Source organism: Pollicipes pollicipes, unplaced genomic scaffold (genome assembly GCF_011947565.3).
Source record: "Pollicipes pollicipes isolate AB1234 unplaced genomic scaffold, Ppol_2.1 Scaffold_4740;HRSCAF=5597_pilon_pilon_pilon, whole genome shotgun sequence".
Taxonomy (NCBI): Eukaryota; Metazoa; Arthropoda; class Thecostraca; order Pollicipedomorpha; family Pollicipedidae; genus Pollicipes; species Pollicipes pollicipes.
Window position 1 is genome coordinate 8,534,035 of NW_023596545.1, and position 15,977 is coordinate 8,550,011.

Sequence of the window (15,977 nt, forward strand, 5' to 3'; positions counted from 1 at the left end):
CTAGTTCAAAACGCCACGCTCCCCGTACTCAGAACCCGCGAAGTTGTTAGCCACCTGCACCTACGAAAGCAGTGGTGGTAGTTTGGCGGTTATGACGCGCCAGCACGGGGCATTTTGCGCCCACTCGAGGATGATTATCTGTATCTGTACTGGCACGCTATAAATATGTTTTCAACTCGTATTAAGCGGTTTCGCCGGTGCATTTACACTGAGGGCCGAGTAAAAATATGTCAATGTGTGCTAAAATGCGAGCATATCTCGGACTTCACAGCATGGGTCGGCATTCTCGACCGATCAGCCGATTGAGGGAAGCTGGTGGAAAATATCGTCTCCGATTCGCTCCATTGTGCCGGCACAAAACAAGGACATGTTCCACCGACAACCGGTCCCCGCACCTGTCACACTGGCACATCCTGACGCGTCGAGCAGGACGAGTACGCTGCATGTGCATGACCCAAGCAAAGAGTACAGAGTGACTTCCTGAAAGCGGACTCTGCAGTGAAATCTACAATTACCATATATGGCCTTGGTTTTCCTGAAAGTGTGGAGATGTTGGCCAAACACGTTCTGCCATGTGTGGCGGACTTTAGCGGACTTGGACGTGGCAGACTTTATATCGCGAGCGGGTGTATTAAGTGGTAGCGGCATCCTCTCACACGCAGCGGCTTTCGCTACCGCATCCGCGCTCTCATTCCCCAATATCCCTACGTGACTGGGGGCCAACACACACTCATACGGCTGATAGTGTCGCCCGGCCATCCCATTTTCTCCCAGATCGATCGCATCAGAGGAGTGGTCGCGCGACATCAACGTCGGGCCCAATGATGAAAAACACTTAAATTAACGACCAAAATGACTTCATTCCCTTCTGGGCGACAAGTAACGTGCTGAAGATCTGCTGCAAAAGTGAACGGCTCTGAGGAAGAGGCTGACACGCAATGCGGGAGGCAGAAACCTGAGGTGTGATGACTGCCAACACCTGCGCAACCAGTCCCTGTCGGGCCTTCGGATCAGTTAGTACACATTTGCAATGAATTTTCGTGTCCTGCGATCCGTTCCAACGAATAGTTGGGCAGCTCTCGTGGGAAAGTGCCGCTTTTATGTTGATGGAAAGCTGCAAATCATTATTTGTACTCGGGCGCCGCCAAGGAGTTAGGTCCCAGTGTTCGGGGCAATGTCATTTAGCGTAATATCCGCCTCATCCAGCCAGTCCCGGACGCGCATACACATGGGTCGCGCCGACGTAGGCTGCCCGTTAAGAACGGATTAACGGCTGAGAGAAAATGGACTCGAAAGCCGGTTGATCTGGGGATTACAACACCGTGGCGTAATCCAAAGTACGTCGTCTTCTAACAAGCAAAGGCGGTTCATTGGCTTCCACCAGCAAGTCAACAAGTCCACCAGCAAGTTGTTCGGGTTGTACAAAAAGCCCCACTGGCCACCCCCGATGTCCACATGGTTCAAAGCGGTACACATCTTCGCGCCATTCCACGTGCCGCCGAGAACTCAAGATAAAACAGCTTCCACCCGGTCGTGAATTTATTCGGAAACGGCAACAGGGGAGAGACCGCCCGGGATCGGGGGGTCATAAATAGATCACAACTGGGAGTGGTGCTGACGGCGTCGACGGCGGGCCTCAGCTGGTGGGCCCATCGGCGGCCGGCTCCGCAGGACGGTTGTCCTCTGGCTTCATTGCGGGGAAGAAGAGCACCTCCTGCCGGACACCGGTCCAGTGACGTCAGTGCTGATGCCGGAGGCCACCCCACGGCCACGTCAGTGTCCGGGCGCAACATCACGTGACCTCGGTATGTAAGCATGTCTCAGTAGCGTCAGTGTTGTACACCACGACGTTACTGTCGGAGCAGCACAACAAACGCTGCAACGGCGCCAGTGCCAAGGCGCGGCGTTAGGAACAGTGACGTGATTGACGCCGCTCGGGTTCGCTCGCGGCGGCACGTTACGCGGGTTACGCGGACGCTACTATCGTGTGGCGGTATGACGTCATTGTCAAAGCGCAGCGACGACAGCCACGAGTGGCATCGTAAGTCAGAGTCGGGCAGCGCAACGTCGGGTATCACGGCGCAGGCGACCATGCACGCGCCTCCTCGTCCGCATTCCAGAATTCATCCAGTATGGTATCCGAGATGTGGGCTCTCCAACGGCCTCTGCACGCACTTCGTTGGCGCTAATCCGTCGCCCTTCGGCCCCGCACCCGGATGTCTAACCTGCCCGGCTCACATTCCAGGCCTGAGGCGCTTAGATCACGCGTTGCACGCCGCCCGGCTCGATGCATATTGGTTGATTTTGAGCAAGGGGAGACGCAACTGGCAGTGCATCCCAAGCCGGGAGTGTATAAGCATGACAAAATATCGCCATCCCTGATACCCAAGCGGCCGACTGCTGGTACACTGCTTCCCACCACAGAAACAGCCATCTGACACCCCGTGACGCACGCGAGCGACGCTGTATAGATGCCGCGTCAGAGACAGCTCCCGCGACATGAGCCGTCTCGCTGTCGCCGAGCCCTCACGAGCGCGGCTCGCGCTGCCGCAGCAGGCCTCGGGCGCACCTTGATGTTGTTGGAGTCGGTCAGGAACATGGTGAGCCGGTCGATGCCCATGCCCCATCCGCCGGTGGGCGGCAGGCCGTACTCCAGCGCCGTGCAGAAGTTCTCGTCGATCAGCTGCGCCTCGTCGTCGCCCGCCGCCTTGGCCTGCCCGGAGCGGGGGCGCGTGAGACGCGCACGTGAGCGCGGTGGGGTCCTTGGGACCGGACCGATCTGCCGCGGGCGCGAGCAGAGCAGCCCACAAACGGACCACCCGCACAAGGCCCACCAACTGTACCCCGAATCGCAGAGTCGGACTCGCCGCCCGCCGAGGCAACTGCGAGTGATACAGCTCGCACCAAGTGTGGCCAGCATCCCCACGCGCAGCTCGGACCCTCGCTGGCTTGGTCGCCGCGCGCTTGTACGGCGACAACCGGCGGTAGCGGAAGGACAACTGCGGGGTCGCCGTACCTGTCTGCGGCGACGTCCCGGCCCGTTCGCGGACGGGGACGGTACTCACGCTGGCCTGAATGGCGAACATCTGCCTCTGCGTGATCGGGTCATTCAGCTCCGTGTAGGCGTTGCACACCTCCTTCTTGCAAACGAACAGCTCGAAGCGCTCCGTGATGCCCGGCTGCGAGCGGTGGTACTTGGAAAGCGGCGACATGATTTGCGGGTGGTCCAGGATGAACGTCGGCTGGATGCACGTCTCCTCCAGGAACTCGCCGACCAGCTGGCGGCGCGGCGGACGCGTCACACACCGTTCGGCGGCGTCACGGCCGCTCGGCGGCGTCACGGCCGCTCGGCGGCGTCACGGCCGCTCGGCGGCGTCACGAGGCCAACTGGCCACGTGATGCCGTCACGCCACAGCGGTACACGGCCACCCGGGCCAAAACAAGACCTGCCTCACTGGAGAGGCATCATCAATCAGCGGCAGTGACGGACGGCGACGCCGCGTGCACGGCGGCGGCGAACCGACGCCACGCGCCGACCACACCCTTCCGCTGCTGCTGCCCCGCGCCGCCGCTGTCCGGCAGCCGTGCACACGCAGCGCCAACCGGAGCCGGCTCTCCGTCCGGCGAGGCGGCTCACCTTGTCCAGCAGGCGGGCGGTGGTCCGTGGCGGCGCGCAGTCCACCTGGTGCTGTACGCAGAGCCGGTCGAGCGCGGCGCGCGCCGGCTCGCCCGTCAGCTCAGTGGCGGGCGGCAGAGACGTCTTGAGCGCCTGCGGCCGCGGCAGGGACAGACCGCGATCATGTCAGCTGACTCAACCCGCGACGGCCGAAACACGACATTGATTTCTACAGCATCGAGGCAAAGGGCGGGTGACAACCAGTGAACGATGATGGGCAATACGAAAATGTGGCATGAAATGAATTAAATAAACGTATGCGATGGAGAACATGCACATGTACCGTTATCGTAACTACGGGCAATAAGATTTGTCATTGACCGTGGCCGAACACACAGTATTCCCGTCCGGCTGCCGACGTGCGGAGACCCCGCCCAAAGCCCGCCAGAGCAGCGGCGGCGGCGGCTCACCTTCTCCAGCTCGGGCAGCATGTGCAGCCGGCGGAAGGGCGGCGTGAAGTCCACCTGCCAGGCCTCGCCGTCCGGACCGTCCGGGTGGTACGTCACCTGGGTGGTGCCGAATATGGAGCGCACCATGCCTGCGCGCGGCAGACGCCCGGTCAGCGGTGCCCCATGCCGGCGACGCTCGTGGCCCGACCGGCCGACGCCCGGTCAGCGGTGCCCCAGGTCGGCGACGCTGCAGCCCGACCTTGCCTAGCCCTCCCCAACACATACATCACGCATGTCTATGTTCAACATTTGTACATGATCATGATGGCCTGGCGGACCGCTACGCATGCCTGGAGGACCAGCCTAAAAGGTTGCTTCGGCATGAAAAAAAAAACATGCTGACCGTTGTTCACATGCCGTAGGATACGATTTTCTCGATCCTCGCGATCCTTCGGCCCCCGGATGGCAGTGTTAACTCAAATGTTGCATTGCAAGAATGAGATCAAACTGCCGATGACCAGACCCGGTCACTGGGACTGCAGCCCGGCCTGGGCGGGGAAGGGCTGCCGAGCGCTCTCAAACTCGACCTCGACACACTATAAAAGCAACATCGTACCGCACATGGCTATCACCTGGCTCGAACGACCAGCACTGCTCCCATTGATCATGGCATAAATGCGCCCAGCAGTTAAGATGATTACTCCATGGACAACGCGGTACGGAGCTCATTATGGCAGCTGCAAGGCGCCGCCAGACCATCGGGGAATGATCCTGTGACGTACGTGCGAAAGTGCACCGGTCGGGCTGGGCCAACAACCACGCACCTGATACCATCGTCTCTGTGATCTCCATCAGGTCGTTGTAGTCGGCGTAGGCCATGTAGAACTCGCAGGTGGTGAACTCCGGGTTATGGGTGAGGTCAATGCCCTCGTTCCGGAATTGGCGCCCGATCTCGTACACGCGGTCAATGCCGCCCACCACCAACATCTGCGGCGCAGAGCCACAGCCGGTCAATTAGCAGAATACCCAGATACCCAGAGCCAGAGCCGACCAGTCCGTCGCGCGTGTCGAGCCAGAGCCCACCAGTCAGCCGGTGTCCGAAGTCAGAGCCGGCCAGCTAGCCGAATGCCTTGAGCCAGAGCCGGCGATCGGTCAGTGAGGCTGAACTGTGGCCTTAGGTGATCAGTGTGTACGGCATAGTAATTGTTGAACGGGCTGAACCATCCATATTCCCGTTTCGTACACCTTGCAATCACGCCCTTTCCCTCCATATTGACGCTGGTCATTCATATCCAATCTAGTCCATACATCACACTAGCGGAAGCTACAACACCTCCAAGGAAGGCTGTAATGAAACAGTAGTTTACAGGCGGATGAGTCAATAAGAGCGTGATCGTGATACAACCGCCACAACAGACTGAGGGGAAGACAACCTAATTGTGAAAGCTTTCTGCAGGCCACTGCGAACGGCACAGAGTCGTCGTACACGTCGGACTTACGTCCGACATGGGACTCGCCTTGTGGTACAGCTCCGGGGCTATCCGCATGAACAGCTTCATGCTGAGTTCGTTGTGGTAGGTCTCGAACGGCTTGGCTGTGGCGCCGCCGGCTATCATGTTCATCATGGGCGTCTCGATCTCCAGGAAGCCGAGTCGATCCAGGAAGCTGCGCACGTAGCTGCAGGCCGGGCCAAATGGACCATTGCGCGACAACGAACTGACTAAAACCGCCGTCCAACGAACAGAACGAGAAAAAGTGTTTGCTTATCGGGAACGACAGCAGGTGGAAAATGAGCGCTTCGACCAGCACACGACCGTTACACACGAACAATGTTGCACAGCTCCTTCAAATCAGCAGTTGACAGTCAGCACAAATGGCATGACAATGGTGAAGCACACCAGGGTATTTGGGTCAGTGGCAACGGATTGCACCTGAAGCACTCCCCAGTATTTCAATGATATTTGAGAACAGGATGGAACGCGTGCGGATGCACGCTTATGGCGTGCGTACGGCCTCACCTGATAATCTTAGCTCTGACGAAAAATTTGTTACGCACGTCTTCATTCATGATGAGGTCTAGATACCGCTGCCTAAACCTTGTTTCCTGAAAAAACGCCCGCAAGTCAGGCGACAAAAACACACACACAACACTTCATGTCTATAAATATCATTACTGACCAATATCATAACTGATCATTACTGACCTTCCTGCAACCCATGGCTGATTTATGCGTGCTGTTGGGGTAGTGGGCTCTGGCAACATGACAGCCACACGTGAAGCGGGCGGCGGCCCAGCGGCGCCGGTGTACCTTGTCCTTGAGGCCGTAGTGCATGGAGGGCAGCATGTGCAGGCAGGGCGTGAGGACCTGCAGCCGGTGCGGCACCACCGACAGCTCGCCCTTCTTGGTCTTGGCCGGGTGGCCCACCACGCCGACGATGTCGCCGCGCCGCAGTCGGTCAGTGTCGGCCCCGAACCGCTCCGGGTCCTCGTACAGCTTGAAGTTGGCCATTATCTGCGGAGAGCGCTGGGCGTCAGGGAGGCAAGGATAGCGTGAGGGACTACCCCGCTCCCCGACGCCCTACAGCTGGCCGGGATCCACCGGCCGGAAGTGCGGGGGGAGGGGGGAAGTGGCAGAGGTGACAAGTGGGACATGTCTTGGCGAAGGGGGACGGACGGACGGCAGCCCAGGGGCAGAGCATAAAACACGCCTGGGTTCTCCGGCCATTGTGGTGTACTGCACTGAAAAAATAGGTGCGTTGAAAAATCTTTGAGAAGCTCACTATTTGTTTCAGTTCAGCAACGATTGGTTCGAGTCTGGTGAGACTGGTGCGGACGAGCATGCAAAGCGTTTTCAGCAGCGTTTCGAAAGGCAAATCTTACACCGTGAGTTCTGCGCTCAATGATTATATAGCGTGGCAACAAGAGCCCAACAACGCAACGAATGAGTCCCTCAACGTAGAAAACTTCACCGGAGTCCCACACGGCGAACCCCGCCAAGGCAACAACGGAGTCTACACACGGCGACGCCGCCCCTGCACGGCGACTCGCCTGTATTTTGACGCCCTCGCCGCGCAGGTCATAGAAGCGCAGCTTGGCGCTCGACTCGCGGATACTGTGCAGCCGGCCGGCCACCGACACCGTCACGTCCTCGACGGCAGACCCGTCGGCGATGTCGCCGTACGTGCCGATAAACTCCTGCAGAGACGTCGTCACGTGGAACTTGTGCGGGAACGGGTTCTCGCCGGCCTCCTTGGCCGCCGTCACGCCCGCCACGCGCATCCGGTAGTACTCCTGCCGCACGGAGGGCGCAGAGTCGGGTTAGCGTCATGGTTCTGACGAGAGGCACGGCCATGAGCGAACAAGTGCGACGCGGCGCGGGACGCTGCTGCCGTGGCCAGAATACATGCAGGGCGAAAACGTACACGCTAGAAATAATTCGACGATTTCGTTAGTTTTGATGTATATTTATGATTTTCTGCGCACTTCATACATCATTATAGCTCACTACAGGCGATAAAAACGGAAAGCATCGCCGAACGACACCATCACAGCATCACAAAGTTCACAATTATGCCCTCCGCACCCACCGGCGCAGCTGTCACGCTCTACAGAGTGAGCGTGGCAGCTGCGCCGGCGGGCGTAGAGGGAGAGGTCCTGTTCCGCAGGAGGCCGCGGAGCGAGGCGGGGTCGTACATTTGCCGTGAGCTCGCCCTCCGCGGCGGCGGCCGACTTGGCGGACGCCTCCTCGGCGGCGGCCGCCACCGGCTTCTGACGCTCCTTCTCCGCCTTTTCCTGCTCCTTCTTCTGCTGCTTCTGGCGCCGCTTTAGCTCACTGCGACAGAGACTGCGGTAAGCGGTCGACCATAACCAGAAGCAGAGTGGGAGCCAGCCGCTCACCGACGGCGGCGGCGTGGGAGCCAGCCGCTCACCGACGGCAGCGGCGTGGGAGCCGGCCGCTCACCGACGGCGGCGGCGTGGGAGCCGGCCGCTCACCGACGGCGGCGGCGTGGGAGCCGGCCGCCCACCGACGGCAGCGGCGTGGGAGCCGGCACGCAGCCAACCACATCACAGCGAGGCAGGCGCGCTGGACAGCATTTTGTAGTGTTATGACACATGTTACTGGCCTGGCCACCATGACCGGCGGAGACTGGCTTATAAGGTGATGAAGGGAGTGGAGGAAAAGAGAAGCGCAGACGGTGGCCACGTTTTGACCAACGGCCGTGAAACACCATACTCAGCAGCAGACCACTCCCAATCGATCGCACACCAGATGTAGGACACACGCCGACGATGCCAATAAGGCATCAAGGTGTTTAGCAGACGGAACTGAAGGTGAGGGCCCTTTCACAGTCCTTCGAGCACTGGCGTTCCGGTCGGCACCAGGTCAATGACCAGCCGCTAAAACAATGAAAAAAATGAACGCTTCGCAGTGGTTACCGCAGTACATACGGATGGGCTGGACTCTGGAGTCGTTGTACTTGTGCCAGACTCCCAATGGAGGCCTGGCCATGACTGACAGAGAGACTGGTTCACGGGGTGGTGGAGGGAGTGGCCAGTGACCAGTTTTTGACCGGTGGTCAGTTTTTGACCGACGGCCGCAAAACACCACACTCAACAGTGTATTACTGGCATTCCGGTCGACACCAGGTCAATGACCGGTGCTGCCAGCGCTGTCCCAATGCAACATGACCTGACACCACGCTTGACCCTGAGACGTACCTAGCTTGGACACCTTGCGGTCCAAAGCACGCACATGCATTAGCATTTGAGGCAGACGGAAACGAGACGTGCCGCAAGGAAGGAATCTGCGATTGTGCGATGCATCGGAATATAACAGGAGTGTGCTACAACGGCACGGTTGTATCATATGTCGAAATGGTAACTTCTTATCGCGGCTGCGTGTGGCACCCAAACTACGGAACTGGACGGGATGTACCACTGTAAGCTGGGGCCGGCTCACCTGGATGTGGCCAGGAGTCTTTGGTGACGCGCCAGTTGGGGTCCTAGCGGACCTCCTAAAGCCCGCGCCAAACTGGTCACCTTATGAGCCTGCCTGAGGCAGCACCAGGTGGCCAGCCCCAGCTTACAAGACATCCTTAAAGACGTCTGTAACATGCCAAGCAAAGCGTCAGTGGGAATATCCTGTACTGAACTGATGCTGCTCCGAAAGGGTACAGTACAGGAGCATGACAATTTCACCAGTGAATAAACATCTGACAGTTTCCAGAATTTAACATCTTATTAAAGGTGCCTCACTGTCTGCAAAATCAGTGGCTACGATATATAAAGTGCACAATGTTACATGATGCATCCACTGAGGCTGCTTCAGAACAGAAATACATTAAACAACATTATCACTTAAAGATGTTTCCTTGAAGTGATAAATTAGAAAATACAGGTGAGTCAAAAACTGTGATGTGGGGATATGATAATTGTGGGAAATTTTTCCCCACCTTATGCATTAAAAGTTCACCTAATTTTTTACTAGATCCTTAGACTCTTTATTTGCAGCACTACAAAAAACCAGATTATGCTCCAAGACAACTTGACGATCTGAAACTGGGCAAATTGGAATGGACAAGAAACTTAGACAAAATGATGATGATGTTAATGATGATCACTTGAGCTTTTAGGGTGCACCAACTACTAAGGACATTTTGCACCCATAAAGCTAACTGGCTACCAGGTGCATTCATGGCTGCAGACCCTACATTTTTTCTTTAAAAAAATAAGACCAGCTGCCAGGTGCCAACCATGCTGGAACCTTCACCAGCAAGGTCCGAAAGGGTAAGATCTATAGCGACTGGCCCGAAATAAAGCGATCCCCTTCGCTGGTGTGGGCAAAAGTGAACAACATGATAATCAAACATATTTGGAAAATGCTAAACTACATGCTCATAGTAAATTACCTTACTTGGCTTAAGGCATTCTGATCTTGAGTCATAGTAGTCATTTTCCTAACATACCACAGTTTACCGTTTGTTCGCAGTTAACAAATGTTTGCTTGCAAGCTGGCATTAACTATCTATAAGCATGCCTACCAACATACAAATGTCTTTATACATTGCTTGAGCCCCATTTTCAGAGGGGTGGGTGGGGTGGGGTGAAGGTTGAGGCTTTCTTTTTCTTTGGTATCTGTGCCGCCGACGGTGGGAAGAGCTACGCTGGCTGCAGGGTTCATGTACTGTCATGTTGAGGAAAGGCTGTCAGGCGTCAGCTGGCATTGTGACGGTACTGAGGAAGGTATCTATGTATCTATCTATCTGTGTCTATCAAACGCCCCTGCTCTGACGGATCACCGGAGCGTGTAAAATCACTGGTTACGGGTCCTTTTGGGCCAACTGAGGGCCATAAGACGAAAACCGACAATATGACACCACTGGTATTCGACTGAGTGTGTGACATCACTGGTCACGAGTTTAACGGGCTCTTTTGTGTCAACCGAAGGTCATGAGGGACCACCTGACGATGTGACGCCACTGGGGTTCAACTTAACCTCTGGCGCAATAGCCTATGTTCTATCTTTACCTTTCGCACCAGTCTTTAGCAAGTATTCCCCTGCTGAATGGTGGCTCTGCCAAATCGTCTGAGTGTGTGACGTAACTGGTCATGCGTTTTTATGGGTTCTTTTGGCCCGACTGAAGTTCATAAGGCATCAGCTAACGATATGACGCCACTGATATTCGACTGAGTGTGTGACGTCACTGGTCCTGAATTTTTATGGGTTCTTTTGGGACGACTAAAGACCACATAGTATCAGCTGACGATATGACATTACCAGCATTCGACTAAACCTCTCTGCCGAATCACCTGAGTGTGTGACGTCACCGCTCATGAGTTTACACGGGTTCACTTGAGCCGCCCAGGGCGACGAAGCATTATATCCCGCGAGGCATCACCGGATGATATGACGTCACTGGTTTTTGACGAAACATCAGGCGCAACAGGTCATCTTCCAGCTTTATCCTTCATACCTGTCTAATGCAAGTTATGGCGTGCTGACTGAAGGCTCTGCTGAACCACCTGAGTACGCGAAGTCGCTGATCATGAGTTTTTGGCTGACTGAATTCCATAAGGCATCAGCTAACGACGTGACGTCCCTGGTATTTGATTGAGCGTGTGACGCCACTGGTCATAAGGTTTTTACCGGCTCTTTTGGACCGACTCAAGGCGATATGACATCAGTTAACGCTATGACGTCACTGGTATTCGATCAAACATCAGGTGCGGTAGGTCACGTTCCATCTTTACCTCTCGCACCTGTCTACTGCAAGTATTGACGTGCTGAATGATTGCTCATACTCAGGTGTTTCAGCAGAGCTTTCATTCGGCACACCAATACTTACAGTCGGCAGGTATGACGGTGAAAATGGAACATGGCCTGTTGCGCCAAACGCTTAGTTGAATACCAGTCACCTCATATCATCTGGTGGTTCTTCATGGGATATGATGCTTCGCGGCCTTGGGCAGCACACGAGAAGCCGTTAAAACTCATGATCAGTGAGCTCATATACTCGGGTGATTCGACAGGGTCATCATTCAGCACGCGAATACTTGCAGTAGGCAGGCACAAAAGGTAAAGATCGAGCATGACCCGTTGCACTTGATATTAAGTTAAATGCCAGTGACGTTATATCGTTAGCTGATGGCTTATGAACTTCAGTCGGTCCAAAGAACCCATAAAACCTCATGATTAGTGACATCACACACAGGTGATTTGGCGGGCCCTTCGTTCAGCACGCCAATACTAGCGGTAGACAGGAACAAAAGGTAAAGATGAAGCATGGCTTGTTGCGCCCCATGCTTAGTGAAATGCCAATGACGTCTTATCGTTGGCTGATGCCTTACGGCCTTACGCTGGCCCAAAAGAGCTAAAAAAATTCATGGCCAGTGACGTCATACACTCAGTCAAAAAACGGTGCCGTCACATCGTCAGCTGATGCTTCATGGTCCTTAGTCGACCCAGGAGAACCTATAAAAACTCACGACCAGTGACGTCACACATGACTCGGACAACTCACGTTGACACGCGACACGTGACTGATTCGGCAGAGCCTTCATTGAGCACGGCAATACTTGTAGCAGACAAGTACAACAGATAGAGATGGAAGATGGGCTGTTGCGCCTGATGTTTAGTCGCATGCCAGTTGTTAGCGAGCAAACGGGCCGTTGCTGCCGGCGCGGCAGCGGTGTCTCCGCGATGGTGTGAGCGGCCCCTCTGCCGATTGGTCCTCACCATCTAAGGCCCGTATGTGGGCCACGTGGATTTATGGGACACGCGGGCAGGGACATATGGTCCCTGCCTATCAGTTCACGTTCAGGCTCCGATGGCGCGGCTCGACGCGAGTCGCGTTGGCGTTCACGACGACGACGACGACTTCGGAGTGTGCGACGCCGCCCTTTCAACGCCTCTCTTGCCTTCATTTTGCAACTCTTTGGCTAATAGAGACTCTTCCTTTTCAACGTCTGTTTTCGAGTCAAGTCGATGGTCCCCCGGAAAACCAACGGACTCTTTCACACGAACACCAGTGGCATCATATTATCTGGTGATGCTTCATGGGATATGATGCATCGTGGCCTTGGGGGCCCAAATGAGCTCGTACAAGGTCATGATCAGTAATGTCGCACACTGCGGTGATTCGGCAGAACCATTATTCAGCACGTGAATGCTTGCAGTAAGTAGCAGCGCTGGAAAACTTGATGTTTTCGGTATAAGGTATATCAGGAGACTTTGTACTCCAGGATTGTCTTTCTTACTACGCAGACAGGTACAAAAGGTAGAGATGGAATATGGCCAGTTGCATCTGATGTTTTGTCACATACCAGTGACATCACGTATTAGCTGATGCCTTATGGCATCCAGTCAGCCCAACGGTGCTCTAAAGACTTATGACAAGTGACATCACATACTGAATTAAGTACCAGTGATGTCATATTCGCAGGTGATGCCTCATGGCCTTCAGTTGGCCTAAACACCCAGCGGCATGTCATGTCATGTCATTGGGGCTTTACGACACACTCTGTTGCTGAGGCTATATGGCATCACCTGCCTCTCATCCTGGCGGGAAGGGCGGGCACTGCCGGGAACCAAAACCCATACCTCTGGTTTCCCAGATGGGCAGTGGTTAACACAGATGCCTTAACCACTACACTACTGGCACCCACCCAGTGACATCACAATATCAGCTGATGTCTCACAGCCTTGATGCTGCACAGCAGCAGACACACCTTCAGTCAGCATAGCTCTCCCCTCCATCTGCCAGGCAGGTACAAAAGCAACATTTTGACAGGATGAATAGAACCCAGAGCAGAACAGAGTAAAATGCAGCTGAAAAACTCCATAAAAATCCCATTTAACTTCAGGAATCTTGCATTCAGGTAGTCACATCCTCAGGATCCAAAGCATGTGCACATCAACCCTTGACCTGTTTTGCCAGCACAGACAGGAGAGGGGGATGGGGGGAGCAATGACATCCTGCTGCCCTTTCCAACATAATAGGGGCAAGGCCTCATGGAAAAAGCTGAGGATTGGTTTCAATGAATCTAACAATTGGTAATCATGCAATTCTGCTAAGTCAGAAATTAAACCCCACTAACCAGGTTAAAGCCTGGAGCTTGGAGCTAAGCCTGTAGCTTGCATGCACCAAACTATAATCAGGGGAATTGTGCTTAGCTTTCAAATCACTTATGGATGAAACTGCCTTTGAATAAGTTTTCCTAAAATAGCATTTGCAGCATCATAATTCCCTTTCACATTGGCATTCCACATGCTGAGTGTGGTGGCAATCATACACAAAACTCTACAAAACTCTGGATGTTCACATCTATGGCATACATGCAACAAAATTTTCACTACAAACCACCATGCTGCTATGCCAGAAAACTTCCCTGTAACTTCACAACTTCACTTTTATGATATGACAGGATGGGAGTACAAGGGATGGAGGGCAGATCAACTTTACTGTCCCTTATCCATACAAATTTCATGTGAAAAGTTGGCTTATCCTACATAAGTACTGTCACCACATTTTTATACACGAGGAGCCTGGAAATAATTTACGAGTGAGGCAATGGGCACATGGCCCGTACAGACGATTACGGCGCACACCGGACCACGGTACCGAATAAAACAATCAATACGCTCCACTGCTTTGCACAAACTCACTTTTTCGAAATCTTTTCTCCCTCCGCTGGAACCGAATCCTCAACTCCCATTGTCACAAAAAGCTACAAGCGAGGCTTAAGCCGCCAGTCGCCACTCCTCCCGGACAGCACCCCTACGACCAGCAGATACCGCAACCTTACATCAGCGCAGCATTGAAAGCAAGGGTACTAGAGAAGGGAGAAGGCTATGCAGACGTGACGTCATCATGGAACTAAAATTTGGTAGCCCGTAGTATGGTTTTTGGCTGAAACTACGCGAAGGCTGGTAGATACTAGTAACATGATTCCGACCGGAGATTTCATCCATGACCTGGGTAGTGACCCTATTCTACATCTATATTTCAATGCTATGTAAACAAATATTGTAAATTTTGCATCCAACACCTTCTAAATATAAATCACTACTACGATCTGCTTCCTAAAATAGATCCTCCTAAATCACGTTTTCCAGGTTTAATGCTTGCGCCACATTCATGGTGGTCAACGAGCCGGTACATTTATATGTAACGCCTCTTTATATCGCAGCCATATATATATATATATATATATATATATATATATATATATATATATATATATATATATATATATATGGCTGTGCGTATACACCCTCCAAAACGTAGGGTGGTTACGCACCGGGCTTATACACCCTCCAAAACGGAGGGCGGTTACGCACCGGGCTTACACACCCTCCAAAAATCTTTCAGATGGTTGTACGTGTCAAGCTTATGCGCATGGGCATCTTTGAAGGCAAGGAAGTGCAGAATTGCAGAATCCCGTGCGAGAAGTCGGTTCTTTGCGTGAGAAACATCAACCGATCACTGTGGTATTGTAGCCCAGTGAATTACGGCAGTGTTTCAACATGTTCCGCTGCGCCGTTTGGAAATATAACTAACTCACGAGTTGATCGCGACGCGCCAAGCCCCGTGTATGGATGGGATTGTGCCTGAAATTATGGTGTGTGTGAAGCTTTTGTGTGGTATGCACGAAAGCTTAATAAGTGTATTGTGCACGGTGCTGTTTGTGTGTGCGGTAGCCATTTGTTAACCTGATGGTAATGTTAAGGGCACAGGTTTTTCTCCATGATTTTAGTGTAAGGATTACGTACCTCTGTACAGCTACGCATATTTAACCTATATAATACGCTGCCCCCAAACACAAGTGCACCCATGCTGCCATGGCATTCACGGATCCATGACCTACCGACGGCTAGGGCAGGTCGTCGTATTGCATCTGGTATGGCCAGCGCAAAACAATGTAGCAATTCTCCCAAGTCCAAAAGAAGACGGTTGAACTTCTTGCCACTCAAGGCAGCCTATGCTCTGGGGGAAACTACCGCTACTCGCACAGTGAACATATACATGCACCCATACCCATAACATAACCAACAGAACTGCGCGTGCTGAACCACATTTCGCACACACCACATTGTACGGAGGCACCAACCAGGTGGTCCTCCCCACAACCACACAACCAATCACATTCTTCATCGAACTGGTCCACCCCAGCCAGGAGCATCCACGCACGCACGCCACGCACGCACGCACGCACGCACGCACGCACGCACGCACACACACACAAACACCACGAGAGAGAGAGAGAGAGCAGAGAGAGATAGAGAGAGAGAGAGAGAGAGAGAGAGAGAGAGAGAGAGAGAGAGAGAGGGAGAGGAGGGAGGGGAGAGTGAGAGGAGAGGGAGAGGGAGAGGGAGAGGAGAGGGAGAGGGAGAGGGAGAGGGAGAGGGAGA

The 15,977-nt window shown here is 54.0% G+C and overlaps 1 protein-coding gene across 2 annotated transcripts; it reads right to left on the bottom strand.

The window, feature by feature from the left end:
• Positions 1-1,531: 1,531 nt before the first annotated feature.
• On the bottom strand, positions 1,532-14,367 carry LOC119099190 (lysine--tRNA ligase). 2 transcript variants are annotated; one of them, XM_037222299.1, is made up of 13 exons: positions 14,232-14,341; positions 9,027-9,172; positions 7,760-7,898; positions 7,115-7,357; positions 6,375-6,578; positions 6,084-6,169; positions 5,583-5,742; positions 4,890-5,052; positions 4,087-4,214; positions 3,638-3,769; positions 3,066-3,278; positions 2,570-2,713; positions 1,532-1,714 (listed from the first exon to the last, which is right to left on the bottom strand). In XM_037222299.1, the coding sequence occupies exons 2-13, from the start codon at positions 9,158-9,160 to the stop codon at positions 1,637-1,639; spliced, it is 1,824 nt and encodes a 607-aa protein (XP_037078194.1). In that variant the 5' UTR covers positions 9,161-9,172; positions 14,232-14,341; the 3' UTR covers positions 1,532-1,636. The 2 variants fall into 2 exon arrangements, with proteins under 2 accessions (XP_037078194.1, XP_037078195.1); XM_037222300.1 differs by lacking the exon at positions 9,027-9,172 and having other exon boundaries at positions 14,232-14,367.
• Positions 14,368-15,977: the final 1,610 nt, after the last annotated feature.

Bases quoted from the DNA above. Each gene is read 5' to 3' on its own strand.
- LOC119099190 (XM_037222299.1), bottom strand. From the start codon at position 9,160: ATGTCTTGTAAGCTGGGGCTGGCCACCTGGTGCTGCCTCAGGCAGGCT. The intron at 7,358-7,759 runs GTACGACCCCGC...TCCGTGCGGCAG, and splicing joins AGGGCGAGCTCACGGCAAAT to GAGTACTACCGGATGCGCGT. The intron at 1,715-2,569 runs GTGCGCCCGAGG...GGTGTCCGGCAG, and splicing joins CCGACTCCAACAACATCAAG to GAGGTGCTCTTCTTCCCCGC.